The sequence below is a fragment of the Lycium barbarum genome, chromosome 8 (genome assembly GCF_019175385.1).
Source record: "Lycium barbarum isolate Lr01 chromosome 8, ASM1917538v2, whole genome shotgun sequence".
In the NCBI taxonomy this organism is placed as follows: Eukaryota; Viridiplantae; Streptophyta; class Magnoliopsida; order Solanales; family Solanaceae; genus Lycium; species Lycium barbarum.
Window position 1 is genome coordinate 128,168,722 of NC_083344.1, and position 21,879 is coordinate 128,190,600.

The following is a 21,879-nucleotide window of genomic DNA, read 5'->3' on the forward strand; positions in this document are numbered from 1 at the left end:
TTTGGTGATAAATTATGTAATCCTTGATCAGTCATATTTTATATGAAGTGTTTGTATTCAAGAAGTTATTTTATTTATGCATGATATTAGTGGTAGTTGATACAAATATTGGAAATAATCAGGGGCGGAGCCAGCCCTTCGGGTGTGGGTTCAGCCGAACCCAATAGCTTTTGTCCGAAACATATATTTGTATTAAAAATTTTGTTAAATATGTACAAATTATTAATTAAGAACCCAGTAATTTTAAAGAATTAGAACCCCGAACTCACAAGCTTCGAATCCTGGCTCCACCTCTGGAAATAATAGATGAGACTTTAGTTTGAAACAATTTCGAGGAATGCCAAAAAAATCACTTACATTTGAGAATAGGTTAAAGTAATCTCTATAACATACTTTTAACGATAATTTTGTTAAGTTCTAAATCGTGCACAACAACAAATGTGTAATTTACTTATATAGTCAACTATTGGAAAGTTGTCTTAACTAAGAAAAACTTAAATGAAGAGATATCAACGATAAGGATCCAAATAATTGACGATTCCAACTTGTTTAAGGTTTTAAACGAGCAGTCCCTCCTCACCCGTGCACTTGATAATAAGATGAAGATACTACTCTTGAAAGTGGAAAACATTTTCAATTGCGTTCTTCTTCGACCATCACGGTTAATATATGGGTTAGCAAAACATGCCTCCAATGACACTAATGCTAATGAAGCAGGTCTTTTGTGAATCATAAAATTCTGTTTCATGGTTTCTGATCAGATAATAATTGCTAATAGACTTGCATTTTGGCAAATTCAGCAGAATCTCGAACATTGAAACCCATGAACCCTGAATTTAAGTATAGTTCTAGCCAGAACACTTTCAAGACGTAGCCAGCGAACATCGCAAAAACAAGACCAATCACTACAACACTTCATACAAAAATCTTATTCATTGTCCAGATGAAAGCTAAGCAACTATATTTAAAAAGGGGGAAAGCATGGAACAGGAGCAAGTTTATGTGGTACAATTAGAAGAAAAGACACATCATCTCCAAGAACAGCTTATGTCTTGAAAACAACCACCTCAACATCAAGCTGTCATCATAAGTCCTTAACAAAAAACAAAAGATGCTATAACCAGAGACGCTACTCCATCACGCTGCAATAGGAAAATGCCTAAAATGGTAGAGCAGCCATAAGAGGCAAATATCTTATCTAAATAAACATGTTCAGCTCGGGCCTACTGAAGACATTGTTTTCATCATCTTCCAGAATAGGATAAGAAGCTACAAGGGCATCCTGAGCGCCGATATAGAGTGAGTTGTAAATCTTCCAGTAAACTTCCCTAACCTTCCTTGCTGGATGGAACAACCCCTGTAGACAATAGTTAAGGACCACGGCTGCTCCCAGTGCAACCCTCATTCCTTCAATGGCTTCCATAACTGCATTGATCACATGTGGAGATGTCTCGAAAATGTTTGGCCATACATAATTCAATAGGTGGACAAGTGCATCTTCACATCCAAGCCCAGCAACTCCAAGAGCCATGTGCTTCACAGCAGAGGCAGCAGTCTGCCTATGTACGAGATCTCTGTCCATAAGAGCGTCTTCAAGTAATGGAGTCACAGCATATATATAGTCCTTCCCCATTTCTCCAATGTACTCGAAAAGGAAAGAGAGGGATTTCAAGACACCATTCTGGACATTAAGCTCAGGCACGCGATATTCGTTCATCAAGGCAGGCAGGACTGTAAAGGGAGAACAGGTTTCTGCAACAATAGCAATGGCGACAGTGGTACAGACACGGTTCTGACGTTCCTGCACCTTAAGATTGTTCAACAATGTTGCAAGCACATCCTGAGGTCCAATGGCTTTAGCAATGTACCCAAATGTGTTCACTGTTGCTCGACGGATACCTTTCTTGTGGGCTTTAAGCATCTCAAGAAGCTCAAAACAAATTCTCATCCATTCCCTTGCAGGAACAAATTCAGCACCACGGTCAGCAATTCGACCAACAAGGTCAATACAGTTCTCCTGGACTTTCTCGTGACGATTCTTCAAAATGGGTGTCAACCGAGGAAGCAAGTCCTTAATTGGAGGAGTCATTTTAGTCATACCAATAACATTCACAATAGCCTTGAGAGCCCCCAGTATAGATCCTAAAACCTCCGGGTATTCTTCTCCCAAGTACTCGTACAAGACAACACCAAGATGGCCCATTAGTTGTTCTTCCCCACACTGCTTCATAACTACCGCAATTCTGGAAATCAGATCTGCAGCTTGCTGCCTCACCTTCGCACTCTTGTTGTTCAGTCGCCATTTTATGGTACCACAAATCTGAGGGAGGTATGGCTTAACTCTTTGGCCAAGGGCATTTACAACAGCACCAAATCCGTTAAGCATCACATTGGCATCATCACTGGTTTGCTCTTGAAAGGCATAGAGGATTCCATCAATTAACAGCTCTTCTAAACGAGCATCAATATCAGATGCACCAAGATTTGCGACCACCTTCTCAATCGTCTCCATAACCATTCGTCTGTATGGCTCACTCTCATCTTTCAAGTCTTCAACAATTCTCCCTACTATATCAGCAACGCCAGTTTTGTTTGCTATCTCCACAGTGGTTTCAACAAGTTGCTTGTAGTTTCTGCGGTCCAAAGCCATTCGTCTGACCCAGAAATTTCTGAAGAACTCTGGAAGAATGTCTTGTCGAATGTAATCTGGCTCCACACCTTCTGTACTCACACATTGCTTCACCACTTTCAGCACAATTTTCTTCATCTCCTCGTCAGGTGATTGAAACTCACGAATAAGGACCACCATGACTTCTTTGGTATAGTAGCTGGCATATACAGCATCCATAAGAGGAATGATGAAACCTATAGCCTTCAAGAAAGCAGCCAAAACCTTGCCACGATGTGATCTGATACCCTTCCATAAGGGCTTCAAAACGGAATCAAAACTCTCAATACCATATGGTGCAGCAGCTTCAGCAAGAGCGGCCAGAGAAAGAGCTGTAATGGTCCTGACCTTCTGGTTCTCATCGTTAAGACCATGCTCAATGATTTCCACCAGAGACCTCAGATGCGGAAGAACAGCACAACCAATGAGAATAGCAATCTGCTGAACAATCTTAATACCTGTATGACGAGCCTGCCAAGACTTCTTACTCTGACAAACTGCTTTCAGGAATGGCAGCAACGCAGGAATACCGAGTGCAGAAGCAACAACGCTAAAAGCTCGAGCAGTTGTGTTCCTGACATATTCATCAATGTTGTCAATATCTGGTCGCATGGCAGCGATCATAGTTGCCAAACCAGCTGCCTTGCTGAGATTAGATATAATTTCCCTCCCTTCAACACGAGCATAATAATCTTCATCAATCAGCAGAGGTTCAATCACGACAAGAATCTTGTGCACATACGGGCGAACCAATTCATCCAATTTGTAGAGTACCCTATCGATAACCTTAACCAGCAAGTGCCTTTCTTGGTCTTCAAGTGTGGGTTGCATGAGCAATGGCAGAATCCGATTGAATAAGGGCCCAGCACCAAATTCTCTGGCCTTATCAGTGAGTTGTCTCAAAGCAGTTTTCCTCTGAGGGGGTGTGCCATTTTTAACCTTGAGCAAAAGCTTCATAATCTTTCGCTCCTTCTGTTCGTCAGGAGACAACTCCTCTTCATCATCTTCGTTCAACAAAGAACCAAAGTACTGGTAATCCTCAGGCTTCATAAATGGCAAACCACCCGGCATTTCTTTTGGTACATCAAACTGTTGACCCCGATTTTCCTCAGGAATAGAATACAGGGGAGTCCCTATAGGAGTTGGTGTGGCAAGAAGCTTCCTGGCAGGTGTTCTAATGGGAACATAGGATGCTGGAGGATCCAAAATCTTATACCCTTCCTGAGGAAACATTGCATCAAGCTCCTCATCGGTTAAGGGTCGATTTCTCTCCTCAATGTCCTTCTCCCACCTCATCAAATTGTATTGTTCAGGAGTCATTGGACCACGCAAATTAATGGCACCAGGGGTTGGTGTAGCTAGTTCAACCCCCCCAACAGGAGTAACACCTGGTGTATAAGCTGCTGCCGGGGTAGCACCTGCCATAGGAGTTGCACTTCCCATAGTGGCTGGAGTCTCATCCCACCTTGACCTCTGTCTTTTAGGTGTGGGGGTAGCAAGACCCGCAAGCTTCGGTGTAGCATCCCAAGACATACCAGCTGGGGTTGCACCTGGAGTAGCACCACCAGCAGGTGTAGCATCTGAATCAGCAACCCTACCAGGTGTGGGTGTCTCATCCCACCTATTCTTCTTGACCGAGGGAGTTGCATCACCAACCCTCCCGGGTGTCGGGGTTGCATCCCACCTACCAATCCCAGGAGTCGAGTCCGGCAAGTCCCAATCCGAACCAGTTTTTGCCTTCTTCGCACCACCGTCATTATCCTGAGATTGGTCCCACCTATTCCTCCTCTTCTGAGCTGGCTTCTCGACCTCCTCTTTCTTCTCCGCTGCCTTTTCTTGCTCTTCCTTCTTCTTCTTCGCTATCTCCTTCATCAACTCTTCCTTCTGCCTCTTCAAAGCCTCCTCCCTCATGGCATCTGCATAAGTCCTCACTTCTGGCCCTGGGGTCTTATCCAAAAAGGGATCCTGCCTCTCAGGGGAAATCACACGATTCAACCTCCTCCTCCTATAATCATCCTCCCTATCAATAATCTTATTTGTTTTGTTAAACCCTGCCGGCTCATCCTCTTCCCCGGAACCCCGTGGAACCTCCTTGAAGAACTGTTTCGGGGCAGTATATGATGCCATCTTCCTAGCAACCTCATTCTCAGTATCAAAAGTATCATCATCATCAACCACCGGAATGGATTTCTCATAACCATCGAATTTATTCGAGCTATAAAGATCAGTATCAAAAGTCACCGAAGTCATAGAAGCGAGCTGCTGCTCCATCTTCTTCCTCTCCTCTTGCGTCTTCTGAATCTCATCATCCATTTTTATATACTCAGTCAAGTTGTCCTCCCACACACTCAAAATTTCAAGAACCAAACCTAACTGAAGATTTATACCACCAAACCAGCTGAATCAGAGTAAATAAGGAAATACGCCGAATATGCACTAAACAAGAACCTGAACACACAAACAAAATTGAACAAATTATCAGAACATTAACAAATCAGTTTGAATCTTCAAATTAATAGCAAAATAACACTAACAAAAATGAGCAAATTTCAATTTTCCACCCAACACTCAAAATTTCAAAAACCCTAACCCTAACTGAAGATTTATCGAACCACCAAATCGAAGATAATTCAGGAAAAATAAGGAGATATTGTATGAATCCACTAACTAAGAAACTGAATACACAAAGAAATTGAACAAACTATCAGAACATTAGCAAGTATACATTACATAATCAGTTTGAATCGTCATACAACTTTTAAAACCCTAACTGAAAATTTATCGAACCACCAAATCAAAGCTTATTCAAGATAATAAGGAGAAATGGTATGAATCCACTAACTTAGAACCTGAATTTCACAAAGAAAATTGAGCAAACTATCAGAACATTAGATACCATATATTACATAATCAATTTGAATCTTCATATTGATTCAATTCAATAGCAAAATAACACTAACAAAAATGATAGAATAAAAATCTAGGGATTTGAATTTACAAAATGAAAATTTGAGAATAGCTGATAGAAAGGATATTATCCCAAGCAAAGAATACTTCAAAAACCCTAACCCTAACCCTAACTGAAGATTTATAGAACCACCAAACCAAAGCTGAATTCACGAGCACAATATCAGAACATTAGCACTTATATATTACATAATCGGGTTGAATCTTCATACAACTTCAAATCAATAGCAAAATTAAAATCCAGGGATTTGAATTTACAGAATGAAATGAAGAAATACCTGATGCAAAGGATATTATTATCCCAAAGCCCTAGTAGCAAGGCTAATGTACGCCGGTGGGGTTTTACGTGTTGTTGAGAGAGTGAAATACGACACAGTATCATATATGAAAGGAACCCCACTACACCGCCTTCCTGGTCGGTTCGGGTGAGTAAATATATGGAGTATCCAACCCGAATTAAAAAGGCATCACAGACAAATTAAAATAGGAAAAGGGCCAAAATTACCCCCAAACTTTGAAAAATAGTTCATTCATACCTTTCGTTATACTTTAGGGCCAATTATATTCTTACCGTTATACTATGGGGTCAATTATACCTTATGTCTAACGGCTGCCACGTGGCATCATCCCAGCCCTTCAAAATTATTTTACCCTCAAATAATTTTTTTACCCACTAAAATAACTCAACCCGACCTGAATTTTTTTTTTTTCCAGCAAAACTAATAGGGATAATTTTTCCAGCAAAAAAAAATAAATTCGTATTAGTTTGGCTGGAAAAAAAAAATAATTCGGGTCGGGTTGAGTTATTTTAGTGGGTAAAATAATTTTGAAGGGCTGTGATGATGTCACGTGACAGCCGTTGGACATAAGGATATAATTGACCCCATAGTATAACGGTAAGGGTATAATTGGCCCTAAAGTATAACGAAGGGTATGAATGAACTATTTCCAAAAGTTCAGGAGTAATTTTGGCCCTTTTCCGAATTAAAAAACCAACCACACCAAATAGATTTTTTTAAAAAAACAAATTAAAAAAATGAACCAAATCAACTACTTGCTCTGTCCCAAAAAAAATGTCTTACTTTTCTTATTAGTTTGTCTCAAAAAAAAATTACGCATTTCTATATTTAGAAATAATTTAACTTTACAAGATGATTTACAACTACACAAATATCTGAAGCTTGTTTTGGACCACACATTTCAAAAGTCTTACTTTATTTCTTAAATTTCGTGTTAAGTCAAACTAAGACTCACAATCTTTTTGGCGCAGAGGGAGTATATAAATACGTATTTAAAATTTATAATTATACCTATAGAATATTTTTATATAAAAATTATATTTTGCACCATTGGTTCGTCTATATGTTTTGCCTTTACATCTAGCTTGATTTATGGTCGAATTAATTGATCTTGTTTCTTTTTATGAAAATCGGCTCAAGATGAATTCTGAATGCCCCTAGTGGGGGAATACAATTGTTTTGATTGTTTTTTCTTTTTTTCTTTTTTCTGAAGTGTGTTTTGATTGACCGCATTAACAGATAATTCAAGCATACTAGTACGTGCATCTCCATTTCAAACTACTTGAGATTGATTATATGTATATTATACGTGTTGCTTGTTGTAGATCGAAATTTAACATTCATAATGTTGAATAATGTTAGCATATGTGCATAAGGAATTTTTTTTTCACTAACTAATGCAGTATTTTGATTGGCCGCGTAAGAAAAGACAATATCCGCATTAACTAATTCAATGCTCAGTGGGCGTTATTAAGCTTAATATGTGGATAACTTATGGGAACTTTATGTATTTACAGACAAGAAGTAATGAACCAAACAACAGCTAGTTTACTACTCATTCCAATTTGTTTGATACTCTTTTAACTTTAGATATCTCAAAATATTGAAAATATTTTACCGAATAATATTATTTAAATGACTTCCAAATTTTTTAATTATTTGAGTTCATTCATAATAATGGGTTGTTTTCCTATTAATTAACTTTTTAACTACTAATTTGATATTTTATTCTAAAATCATAAAATATAATGATATATCAGTCAAAGTTAGCATTACAAATGTGATCCTTAACACGTTCACAAACACTAATGGCAAGTAAAAAAAAACCAAAGCTGTATATCGTAAACTGTGAAATAGTTTGGTAGTAAAATGGCTAATTGCAATAACAGTACAGTATAAGCCTGAAGAATGCATTGCACCACAAATTTAACATGTTCACAAGACTTGTCTCTATAACCACCACTTCTATCCATGGCAGAGTTTTCTTTCTTCTTAAATTGAAAGCTCTATTGTGTTACATACTACCCTAGATAGTACGTGAAAACGCAGAACATACATAGTACATACTTTCATAACAAATGCAGGACAAATTTTTAGTCCTTGTGTAGCTAGAACTTCTAGAAGTTGATTGAAGCAGTTGCAAGAGGAATGCAACATATGGCTCCACTTGTTGCCAACAATGAACAATAGAAGAATCGGGTGAAACTTAGAGCGTATAATGGGAAAAGAACTCTTGCATCGTTAGCCATTTTTCAGCATTTCTTGCCTGAGTTGTTGACCATCATCTCACTCACATGGAGGCCCCGCGCTGAGTGATTCCCCCAAAAAAAGTCTCAATTCGCTTTTTCTATTCACTATTACACTGCGCGCTACAACTAGCAGCCCCTTTATTAGGTTGGGAAAAGGCTAGCGCGCAACGGCTGATGAAAAGCCAGCAACTTTTTTAAACTTCACCATCATGGTTTATCACAAGTACTTTACCGATAAGAAGATGACAACAGCTAGAATAACAATGAATATGACCAAAAGCCACAACCACCTTTCGTGCGTTTAATCAAAAATGCCAACTTCCTTTGCACTCTCTGTTTCAAAGGACAATGAAAAATCACATCAGCTTGAGCGCGACAAAATCAGATATTTCACTTCTTAAGATGGCAGGCTAGATTCAAATTCCAAAAGACGCATAAAATTAAAACCATCTAATTTTACCATTCGCAGTTTTTAATGCTAGTGCACCCATTAGCATTTTGATTATCGTATAAAAGCTTATTTTGCTCTCTACATATTAATCTGGTTGTAGCATTGGTTAGTGCATACTCATAATAAGGTAGTAATAAACTTTTTGACTTTAGGAAAAGCAAAACTAGATTTCTATAGTATATAAGAAAGAAATAACTCGTGTAATTATGAGAGATATGTTGGGATTGTCTTCGGGACTTCGTAGAGAATTTTTAGCTGAAGTTATAACATATTTGGTGGAATTTTTCTTGAAATTTTGAATTAAAATCGTAGTTGAAACAGGAACACACATGAAGATGGTGAAGAACACCCAAGAACATGATTTATAGATTTTTCTTTTGTTAGTAAATGCGTTTTTTTTGTGTGTGTGTCTGCGTGTGTTAATAATGTGTAAGGTTTAAAAATAGGTTTTTCTTTTCTTTTTTGAAATTTTAGTTTTTACTCAAAATTTATTTTTATATTATTATGAGATCAAATGACACGTCCTAATTTAATTTGTTATTTTGCCACATCATCGGCGAGTGTTACACACACATTACATATTTAGCTGATTGAGCGAAAAATGACTAAATGGCACAGTCGGGCCCCTACATCAAGTGTCTAAATGGTTTTTAAAAAGACCCATCACAGCAGTGGCGAAGGCAGGATATCCATCAAGGGGGTTCAAAAAAAAAAAAAAAAAAGCTAAGCACGCTAATCATGCTGATAAATAAGCGCGTCGGATCAGATATGAGCGAGCTAATATACACCTTCCTAACCAACAACCAAACGACCCCTTAGTCCCTCTCCAACGATATTTATGTTTGCGTGTTTTTTCTTCTCAACTCATCTTCATGAGTCATGACAAAGGACTTGGCATAATTATAAGAATTGTCGTTGTGTCACCATAAAGTTCAAGGTTTAAATCATGTTTACGTGCAAGATAAAATTGCATAGAAATAAATTTGATTTGTTTGAACTCTTTTCCAAATAGTGTATAGTGAGACCTTAATGAATTGAACTACTCTTTTTTCCATAGCTATAGGAAAGGAGGCTTTGATTAGAGTACAAATTATATCACATCAACTTGATCAAAACCTAACTTATTTAGTTGGTTGAGTGATTCATTCTAGAGCTTCATTTGCTCTTCTTGCTTTCCAGAAACGCTTGGTGTGAAATGCAAAAGTTACATTAATTTGTATTAGAAGACCTTCTGAATACATTTAATACAATAATAACATACCCAGTAAAATCTCACTAAGTAGGGTCTGGAGAGGATAGAGTGTACGTAGACCCTACCCCTACTTTGCGAGGTAGAGAGGCTGTTTCCGGTAGACCCTCGGCAAAAGAATAAAACTATACAATCATTTATTCATTAATCTATGTCCTATAGCAGGGCATTTCAAGCAATTGAAGCACGTAAAAACATTAATAATCGTAGACCATAACACATCAAAATTTAACGAGAATAGGATAAGGGAATATTAAGAGAGCAGTAAATGAAAATCAATGTTAAATAATGGCAAATTTAAAGGAATAAAAGGAATTGAGAGGAAGATGCAAGAAGAGGAAGAGAGAGGGTTAATTAAGGGGGTTAAAAATGTGGTGCTTAGCCTTCACGCCTGAAGCTAATAAAACCCATAAAACCCAAGAAATGCGTCCAGCGAGAATCGAACCCGGCCACTCAGGGAACATTTGAACCCCGTTTACCGCTGCACTACACCTTCAGTTTGTGTTGAGGGGGTTCAATACTTAGTATATATACCTAAATCGAAAATCTGATACTACATATGCGACGTAATTTTCCGACGAAGGGATGAACCCCCTCGGCTGTATGTAGCTCCGCCCCTGATCGCATGACATGTCTTACCAAATTTAAATGTAAATAATTGATTGAAAAAGAACAAACATGTCTCTCTCTTATGGAGAAAATGACAAAAATAGAAAAAGACTCATCACATGACACGTCTAACCAAATTTAAATGTAAGCAATTGATTGAAAAAGAACCAACATATCTCTCTCAAATCGACAAATGACAAAAATCGTCCTTTATATTGTGGGTTAAGGTTAATAGTCCTTTAAAATTAACTCACGGATATATTGAAACCAAGCAATACCCGAAGCGGGTAGTTTGTTGTATCAACGTGGTAATCTAAGTTATCCTGCATATTAGACAAACTTTAAGCTGCTAAAATGTAGTAACAAAGTTGGATGACCCCATGAAAATTAAAGTAACAGAGATGTTTTCAAGGTCAAATACTGAAACTTTTTGCAGTAATATCACCCACCAGTAGTTCAGGTTCAGTTCCTCACTGATTGCTACGCGACATGTTTTGTGCTTGTCACCATGTCCTCCAATTTATCAAGATCCTCATCCTGCTTTGTTTTTAATACAAACCAAAAAACAACCACATCAAGTAAGTGTTTTAGAAGAAATACGAAAAGAGCACGTCGATTCCTAGTGTATGAGGACATGCCTTTCATAACTTGACGTTGGAAACCTACAAGACCCTGGTTGTCAAGACCAGTTGCCCTGCTGATAACATCAGGTCGGCCAAGCAAGCTATCCCTATTTGCAAGGATATTCATGTTGAATGTAGTCGCCATCTGATTAGCTTTCATCATATTATCAAAGCATGTCATGACGCTTTCGTAATCATATTATCAAAGCATGTCATGATGATGTTTCATCTCCTTTTTGGTAAGAGCCATGAATAAACTTCCAAATCTCATCAATTAATAACAACAAATTTATTTCCTGAAAGAGGAGGAATAGATGGGACCAATCTCAAAATTTAACAACTAGCATAAAAAATTAAAATAAAGGTTGACAGATAACCTCATCTTTTTCTCCATCTTCACTGTAATTGAGCTCATAAGAGAAACTACAGAGCCTGATTTTGTGATCTTTACCGGCCATCATTAAGCAGGTTTTTGTGGGGTATGGAAGTCTTGTTTATCCCTTCCAAACCGATGCCTATAGCACTTTTTAGGGGCAAAAAAAAAAAGTAAAAGAAGAATTCAAATTGAAGAACATATTGCGAAAACCTTACGAGAAACTTTCCCGAAAAGCATTGCCGAAGCTTAAGCACTCTCCTTCGTGTCCCGTAACCCGTACAACTTTCGCATATCTTCAAAAGTTCTGACCCAAATCAAATAAATCCACTACCGACACGGGCTCAATGAAGCCCAATCCAAACTCTTTGTCCCCTATGGTGCGACTTAGGACCGTGTACGCCCTAGCTACGTGTGGAATACCCTTTTTCCAAACATTGTAGATCTCTAATAAATTGGCGTGCTTTTTCGAAGGTACTATATACTTAAAACACACACTTCAATTATCTCATCTTCATGGTAGTGTGCCACTAAATGTGTTAGCATTGATTTATTTGTGTTTCTAGAAATCCTAGAAATCACAAATAAATTGATGTGTGCGTGCCCAGGTATATAATACTTTTGAGAAAGCACGCCTATTTATTGGAGACCTAAAACGTTCGGTAAAAAGGAGTGTTCCACACGTAGCTCTGGTGTATATTGCCCTAAGTCTCACTATAGGAGACAGAGAGTTTGGATTAGCCTTCATTGAGCCCGTGCCTACAGTGGATTTATTTGATTTGGGTCATGACTTTTGGAGATATGGGAAAGTTGTAACGGTTATGGTGTTGACACCCAATTTTGTTCCTCCTTTATTTAATTTTATTCACTCGAGCGTCTAAATTTATTGACGAGCTAAATACTTTATTTTCACTACTATTATTTTCGCTACTTTTATTTTTAACATTACAAGTATTACTTTACCACAAATTTTAAATGATTCGTCATCATTTCATTTTTTTCGGGTTTGAACTCGTTAAATTAATTACAAGACAACACTTTGCAAAATATTTATTTTTTACATTATTAATTATTCATCATCTTTACCAGTTATTAAATTAGAAGCCCAAAAAATAATTAAATAGCGGAGGAAGAAACAACAATTTTCAGCCAGATTAATGGCCCAAAATACCAATACAATATTATTTCCCCACCTAAATAAACAACCTACATTTTAATACCCAACCCACATTTCGGACCAACAAAACGGATCAGCCCATATATTAAACACCCCAAATCAGTTTACCACTACAAACGGACCAGCCCATATCCTTAATCTACCCGGCCCAATACCCTTTTAACCCTAATCCCTAACCCTTTTCTTTTCCTTTTCATCTTCACCCGCCTCCTCTCCTTCCCTTTCTCTTTCTCCTTCTTGTTCCTCTCTCTTCCCCACGCTCCTCATGCGCTCTCCACTCCTTTCTGTCCCCCACACCTCTGCCACTTCCACCACGCCTGTTCCCCGCTTCGTCTCTCTCCCCGATCCTCCCCTCTGTTTTCTTCAACAAATTCGACAAAACCCACAGAAATCGAGAGCAAAATCAGGCATGCGTGGCCATTTGAGGAAAGGGGTTAATGGTCGGTCCTTTCCATTTCAAGGATTGGAGTTTATTTTTCTTGTTTTCTAACGCTGTCCTCTGCCTGGTATCTAAAACAACTGTAATGATTTTCGTCCATTTGTGAAGCTAGAATCTTGCTTTATCAGCTTTCTGATTCTCGAGTACAGAGTTTTCAATGGATTTTTGGCTTTACCCTTTGTTTTCTGATGGAGGTCAGAATAAGTCCTCCTAACGTTTTGCTTTTTGAAAGATTCCAACTTTAAATCCAGCCCAAAGGGATTAAAAACGCTAGTGATACTTTACCTATAAATACGTTCTTAACTCATAGCTAAAGGGGGGGATTTTTTCAAACTTTTAGAGGACACACAAGTTTTCTGTCATCAAGTCTTAAATTTCCTTTTTTCTTATTTTTGTCTGGATTTTCCTTTAAATCGGAAAACCCCTTCTGTTGAAATATACGATTTGGGACTGAAATTATCATCGAATAGATAGCCTCAATTCTAAAAAACAACCACGTATTACTCTATCTCCACTTTCCAGTTTGAAACTCTAGCTACTTTAATCGGGTTCGTTCGTGTTCGAGCGTAGATTCGAGACCCCGTCGACACCCACTTCACTGCACCCACAAAAGGTCAGTGTGTTCTTTTCATTTCGAATCTAAAGTCTGTGATATGTTCGTGTATGTTGTCGCTTTGATGTTTAGTTTTCATTTCAGTTTAGTAGCTTTAAGAAGTGATTATGCGTTCGTGCCAGTTGTTTCAGTTGGTTGATTATCATTTTAATGACTTGTAGTATTATGCATGCTCGGGGATCAGTTAGTGGGTTTTGGTTTTCTTTTTATGATGCCTGTATGTTCATGCCTTAATTTAATTTAGATTTCTGCGGTTTAGTAGGATAACATTCCACCCTTTAGCTTTTCTTTTAGCCTTAATTTGTTTTGATTGATATCAAGTATTAGTTTAGCTTTGTTCTTTTGAGCCTGTTGCCGAAATCTTCCATTAATGATGATTAACATATAAGAATGCTTAATTGATAGGACAACAGTAATGCCGTTTATGCTTGTTATTAATGATTAGCTTATAAACATGTTTAGCCAAGTTTTTGCTTTGTTTCGGAAATAATTAATAGCTTACACATCATACGTTAGGTTGGACAAGGTCACCTTGATTCTAAGCTTCTTGTTCGAATCAGGATGTATGCTAATTTTTGTCCCTAGTTTGAATCTCAATCAGTGTGCTTAAGCTGTGTCTGATTAGTATGGTTAACTAATATACATAATTTATGTAATTCAAATGATTGCTTGAGCCTCAGCAGAGCTGATTTCCACTGTAAACAAGTAACCTTTATATAGGGAGATTTTCTATAGTTCATAACTTAAGCTTAACATAGAAATGAGGCTATTTGTTTTGAAAATCTGGAATTAATATTTGTAGGTGCTTGATTAAGTTAGGTTTAGTCTAATTAAATGGGATCATTGTGTATTATTTGATCCATTTTAAACAATACTCCTGTTTGATATGTGAAGCATTGTTTTGAGTGATACGTTCCTCTAAAATAAGGTAAGAGGTCATTTGTTAACTCTAAATGTCGCTTCTGGTGAAAATGGACATTTTGAGCTTGTTCTGGACTGTTGATCCCATCCAGTCCCCCTTTTCTATTTAAACTAATAAGATATGGTTTAGCTATTAACTAAGTGTGTGGATAACTTGAAAATATTGTTAGTATGTTTACAATTTTGGTAGAAATGGTTTTAAGTTACATCTAAAAAAATGAATCTGTGGATTGGAATTCTGAAAGTTGTTAAGTATCCTTACTATTTTAGAAGCTAGGATTAAATAAGCATCACATGTTGCTGCTTTGGTTGATCAGTCCAATAAATACTTTGACATGCAATTCGAAGTCAAAATCTATTAATAACAGAATTAATTGAAACCGCTATTTGATTTCATAAAGACTAAAAATGAGCTTGTTTGGACATTATAAGTGAACTACGGTTGTACACTATATTGTGGCTTGTTATTTAGTTGTTCCCATGAACCTGAAATTTCGAAGTTGGAGAAAAATCTTTCCTGTGTTAAAATTACTTGATCCCTTTGGCTGTATAATTTGTGACAGGCTGTTGAGTATGAAAATCTGATATGTTCAGCTCAGTTCTTTAGTCAATTTTCTGTGATTGTTGGATCCATTATAAAAGAATATGCCATCTGAATGTGGAGAAATCTTCTTTTCCAACTGTTCTTCTTCTCTCTGGTTTCCCTGAACCGAAACTGCTCAAACTTTCTGCCTAATTCTCATGATTGAAATTGTTTTACTTATCTCTTGCTGCATCCCTACTGTCACATTCAGTTTGCCGCTTAGGCTGTGCTTTATTTAGAGTTGATTATTCCTTCTTTGCTGCTACTTGTCTAAACTGTGGATTCTTCCATCCGTCCATCATTTGTATGTTAACATGGGCTTGCCCTCCCTGCATTGGTATTAGAACTGCTTGGTTGTTGTATATGGTACGACTGACCACTTTACAGTTTGCAAAACACTTTGACTTATTAAGGCGCTGTTGATAGAAATGTATGACAGTGTCCCATACTTTCTTAAGTATCTTCACTAGTTTCACTTAAAATGCATAATCTACTGATTTGTTTTGAACTTATATCTTACATGCTTAATCTCATTCATTGATTAGATACTAATTTCTTTTCTTTTGTCTTTATGCATGAACCTCCGCATACGAGTCTCAGACTCGTCATCTCCCGCATTCAATGTTGGGCTAAAAGCCCAACGTAATTTCTCTATCGAGTCAGCCATACAGTAGCAGCTAATCCGCAGTCAAACAGAAGAAATAGAAATCTGGGCCAAAGCCCAATAGGCAAGACAACAGCAGCAACATATAAAAGTTGCTACTGGGCCGAAGCCCAATAGTGGTTAGATCCACAGCAGTCCAGAAAATGGGCAGAAACCATTTGATCTCATTTCGCTCTCTACTTTGTTTGTATATTTAACTTGTATTATTTGACTAACCCGTTACTGTGTTTGTCATCCTAACTTAGATAAAATCTAGTAAAATCAATGGGTTAGCTTTAGCCTAATGGGTTATGTTCTACATTATTTACAGCATCTATAATACTTATTGGGATAATTGATTTTAAAATAGCATGACTATATACTTTGAGAATTAAGATTCACTCTTACTATCTTAAGAAATTTAAAGCGTTACAAGTTTTGCATTGACGTTAACTTATTTTTTGAGAAATAACTATTTTCATGGATAACTGTTCTAATTTAGTTACTTTCTCAACACTGAAAGTACGTATTTGTTAAACAATCTTTTCACAACTTGTATTTGAACTAATAAGTCCTCCTATAAAATCTTTAAAGTTTTATTACTATTAATCTTATAATAATTTTTTTATTTGTTAGTCGACATAACTTATTTTCTTCCATATTTACAAAATGCTACATAATCTTGCACTTTCTCAATTTATCCCTTTTTATGCAAATCATTATTTTCTATCAGCTTTATTTTAAATAGTGTTCTTATATATCTATCCATAACTTTAACAATCCTTATAAAGACGTTTTCTTAAATATGATAAAATACTTCATCTACGTTTTAGCCTAATTAATTAAGTCCGGTCGGTTAACCATTGTTAATGGGTCTTAAAGGATGCCTAATACCTTCCCTTTAGACTAATTGAACCCTTACCTAGAATCATTTGGTTTCGTAGACTTTACAATAATATCAACTTTAGATAATAACTTTAATAAACTTTAGGTGTCCTAATTCACCATAAATAATTAGGTGGCGACAACTTAAAACAAAACAAAAAATAGGAATCACCAATATGTCGTACTTCTACTTTAACCCGGTTAAAATGGGGTATGACATATGGTACACGAAGGAGAGTGCTTAGCTTCAACAATGCTTTCCCAGAAGTCTTCTTGTAAGTTTTTTGCAATCTTCTTGTAAGTTTTTTGCAATATGTTCTTCAATCTGAATTCTTCTTTTACTCTTTTCCTATTTAGTCTTCTTTTCTTAAAAAGTGCAATAGACATCACTTTGGAACGGATAAACAGGGCTTCCATACCTCACGGAAAATGGTATGATGGTCGGTAAAGATCACAAAATCAAGGTCTGTAATTTCTCTTCTAAGCTCAATTACAATGAAGATAGAGAAACAGGTGGGGTTATTTGTAAACCTTTTTATTTTTTATTTTTTTAATGCTGGTTGTTAAATTTTTATTCTGAGATTGGTCCCATCTATTCGTCTTCTTCAGAACTGGCTTCTCAACCTTCTCCTCCTTATCCGCTGCCTTTTCTACTCTTCCTTCTTCTTCTTTGCAATCTTCTTCATCCGCTCTTGTTGAAGAATGAAAAAAGTTTCCATCGGTGGCTAATGAGATGGGTGATCTCCTTATATGGACTTGCACAATTCTCCCCTCATAAGCTAGCTTTTGGGATTGAGTTAGTCCCATGATCTATTTTTTACATCATATCAGAGCATAACCCATCTCACCCGATGTGGGCCCTCAAATTAAATTGTCCACGCACCAGATGTTCAGTTCTAGGCGTGATGAAAAAAAGTCCCTTATCGGTGGTTAATGAGATGGGTGGTCTCCTTATATGGACTTGGACAATCTTCCCCTCATAAGCTAGCTTTTGGGGTAAAATAAGGCTTGGAGTATGCCTGTCAACCGGTTCCAACCGGAACCGGACCGGTAACCGGTTAGGAAACCGGCCGGTTCCGGTTCCAAAACCGGAACCGCCTAACCGGTTCCGGTTTAACCGGTTCCGGTTAACCGGTTTGAAGGTCCAAACCGGAACCGGTCCGGTTTGGACTCGTTAAATTTTTTTTTTTTTTTTTTTTTTGTATTATATATATATATTATAGTATTTATTTGTATATTGTAGGTATATTTACATATGTTATACAATTTTATAATTAAAGTTTAAATATTTACTGACTAACAGCCTAACAGCAAGTCAGCAATACAGAATAATGCTTTTCATACACATATATATGTATAACTTACATATACTTATATATATGTACTATATACTTATATATATGTATAACTTAATATATATATATATATATATATATACTATATGTACTTATATATATGTACTATATACTCTATATACTTATATATATGTATAACTTAATATATATACTATATATACTTATATATATGTATAACTTAATATATATACTATATATACTTATATATATGTATAACTTAATATATATACTAAATATATGTATAACTTAATATATATACTATATATATGTACTATATACTATATATAGGATAGCTTAATAGATATAGGTATAACTTAATATATATACTATATATACATATCTACTATATATACAATATATACTATATATATTTATATAATATATATACTTATATACTATATATACTTATATATGTGTATAACTTAATATATATACTATATATACTTATATACATATCTACTATATATACAATATATACTATATATATTTATATAATATATATACTTATATACTATATATACTTATATATGTGTATAACTTAATATATATACTATATATACTTACTATATATACTTACTTATTATATATACTATATATACTTACTTATATACTATATATACTATATATACTTACTTATATACTATATATACTTACTTATATACTATATATGTACTATATACTATATATAAGTAAGTATATATAGTAAGTATATATAGTATACTTACTTACTTATATATGTGTATAACTTAATATATATAGTATATATACTTGTATATATGTACTATATACTATATATACTTACTTATATACTATATACTATATATACTTACTTATATACTATATATACTATTTTTTCTATATATACTTAAAATATACTAAGAATATACTATATATACTATATATACTATTTTTTCTATATATACTTATATACTATTTTTCTATATATACTATATATACTTATATATGTTTAAGTATACTATATAACTTAAGTATATTCTTAGTATATTTTAGGTATATTCCTAACTTAATAAAAGTAAAAATATAAACACAAATAAATAGAAGAAAGCTCAATGAGCCATATATTTTATTCATTCTTGGATAACATTTATTTGCAAGTTGTATTTTTTTTAACTTGCAAATAATACATGAGTTATACAAAAATAGTAGAATAATAAAATCACCAATTTTGAACCATTTCGTTAATTTCCCCCACATCATATTCGGTCATGGAAATATCTTCAAAGTCTTCCATTTGGTCCGGTCCACTAGCTATCAAATCTTCAATTTCTTCGTCTTCGCCTTGCTCCGCTTCTGAGTTTTGGTTGCGTCGCTCCGATCTAATCCAATCTCGAATGCACACTAGTACTTGCAAGCTAAAGCCGGATAATGAATGTCTATGGTCTCCAATTTGCTGTCTTCCTTGGCTAAATGCGCTCTCCGAAGCCACGGTTGATACTTGAACCGTAAGGATATCTCGAGCCATTCTTGAAAGTATCGGATAGCTTGCCTTGTACTTCTTCCACCATGCTAAGACGTCCACCTCATCCAGTTGGCTGATATCCACATTTGGCTGCATCAAATAAAAGTTAAATTCATCAAAGTTTGCAGTAGAAGAAGATAGAGGCTGTGAATGTAAAACTTTTAAACCCGACAAGCCCTTTTTGCTACTATGAGAAGTAGTAGGGCGTGGAGCAACTGGTGTAGCACGTTCTTCCAAACTAGAATAATGAGTAAAAACTCTTCTAAACTCATCATCAATAGCGAGATCGGCTTCAGCTAAAGATGGTTGAACTCCCTCTTCAATTTCTAAAAATGTATAAATTTGACTAACCAAATTTTTAGTATAAGACACTTTTAAACAAGGATTTAAAAGAGAACCCAATATAAATAAAGTTGGGATGGGAAAAAAATACTTCTTAAATTTGATTATCATTTCAAAAATAGCCACTTGATAATCGGGTTTATATTTATACTCTTGTAAAACTCTAGCTATTTCCGCTAAGTAGGCTAAAATTCCGGTTACCGTGGGATAGAATTGTCTAGAAAAAGCAAGAGTTGCATTATAAAAATTTTCTAAGAGTTCAATACATTCTTTAACATCTTCCCAATGCCTATAAGTTAACCAATCCTCACTATCAATATTATATTTGTTGTGAACTTGTTGTATGGGAATCCTATACTCATATGCTTGTTGTAGCATAATGTAAGTGTAGTTCCACCTAGTCTCAATTTCTACTTGAATTTTCCTAGGTCTAAGGTTATTTTCCACACAAGCATTCTTAAAATCTCTAATTCTTCCCCTATTAGCATTACAAAAAAGAAACGCAACAGCATTTCTAACTTTTTGAACAGAATCATCAAAATGCATAAGACCATCTTTAACAATTAAATTTAAAATGTGACAACTACATCTTACATGAAAAATATTTCTTAGAGGAGGGTTTATTTCTCTTTTTAAAAGACCAATTGCCTTTGTATTATTAGAAGCATTATCTAAAGCAATACAAAGTGTTTTTCTATAAATGTTAAAAAATCTCATTATAGTAGACATTGAATCGGCTAAAAATTTTCCATCGTGACGACCTTTTCCTTCGTCGTATAAAAAAGCTATAATTCTTTTTTGCATAACCCAGTTGTCATCAACCCAATGACATGTAATAGCAAAGAAATCTAAATGGTTAATACTAAGACCCAAATCAGCGGTAAGACAAACATTACAATTTAAAGAATTAAATACATGACGCAAATAAAATCTATATTTTTTAAACAAATCTATAACATCGGCTCTACAAGTACTTCTAGGAATACCCTCAAATAACGGGTTATAACAACGTTGAATGTAAGTAACAAACCCTAAACCCGAGGGAAAGGAAAATGGTAAACAATCATAAGCTACCATTTTAGCTACTTCTACGCGTTCTTTTTTCTTGTCATACTTAAAATTTCTACCAGTTCGTGGGTCTATCGTCATTTGAATCCCCCCCACATTTGAACCCGTTTGCTCTCCCCAAACATCCATATGTTTGGTTCTCATATGAGCATTTAGTGTACCCGTTCCACCATCCTTACCAGTTCCTTGCTTAAAACTAAATACTTGTCCACATAGGGTACATGTAACTGATTGATTTTCCCTATCCTTAGTCATAAATTTCCAAACTTTAGCTGTTGGCCTACGAGTTCTAGGCGGTTTGTCTTGTGTATGTGATTGTGCAGGACCTGTATCTCCTATAGGATTTTCGGGGGGTTGTGTTTCATCATCATCATCATCATCTAAGTCTTCATTAAAAGTGTCGGTAAAATGTTGTTGCATTGCCTCATGACCTAAAAGTGGATTATTTCCACCAACATCAATACCTAAATTAGGTGTTTCTTCCACAAATGTTTCCTCATTAAGCGCACCCCTAACAGTACGACTACTACTACCGGCACCACGTCTTAATCTCTTTGACATTATTAAATAGAAATAATTTAAATCACAATAAAATAAATTACAACAAATTAAATTGCGTAAATTAAATTTCAAAAAATTGCTAGAATTAAATTGCGTAAATTAAATTTCGAAAAATAAATTGCTAGAATTAAATTGCAAAAATTAAAGATAGAGTTGGAACGAAGGTACCAAATTGCCGGAATAATTTCCAACAAAGCGAAGGCGGCTAGAATTGCAAATCCACCAAAGCTACTTCGGATTGTTGCAAAATCACCAACTCCACCAACAATATTATAATTGCAAAATTAATAATTGAAAGTTCAAACTATAATAAGACTTTGTGGC

General features: G+C 35.6%; 1 protein-coding gene and 1 pseudogene across 2 annotated transcripts; both read right to left on the reverse strand.

The window, feature by feature from the left end:
* Positions 1-884: 884 nt before the first annotated feature.
* On the reverse strand, positions 885-6,069 carry LOC132607318 (uncharacterized). 2 transcript variants are annotated; one of them, XM_060321241.1, is made up of 2 exons: positions 5,914-6,069; positions 885-5,116 (listed from the first exon to the last, which is right to left on the reverse strand). In XM_060321241.1, exon 2 carries the CDS (start codon positions 4,979-4,981, stop codon positions 1,199-1,201), a length of 3,783 nt encoding a protein of 1,260 aa, XP_060177224.1. In that variant the 5' UTR covers positions 4,982-5,116; positions 5,914-6,069; the 3' UTR covers positions 885-1,198. The 2 variants fall into 2 exon arrangements, with proteins under 2 accessions (XP_060177224.1, XP_060177225.1); XM_060321242.1 differs by lacking the exon at positions 5,914-6,069 and adding an exon at positions 5,825-5,907.
* A 2,331-nt stretch (positions 6,070-8,400) lies between these two features.
* On the reverse strand, positions 8,401-11,296 carry LOC132608328 (syntaxin-51-like; annotated as a pseudogene).
* Between the last annotated feature and the right edge of the window lie 10,583 nt (positions 11,297-21,879).

Coding starts and splice junctions, on each gene's coding strand:
- LOC132607318 (XM_060321241.1), bottom strand. CDS start 4,981: ATGGATGATGAGATTCAGAAGACGCAAGAGGAGAGGAAGAAGATGGAG.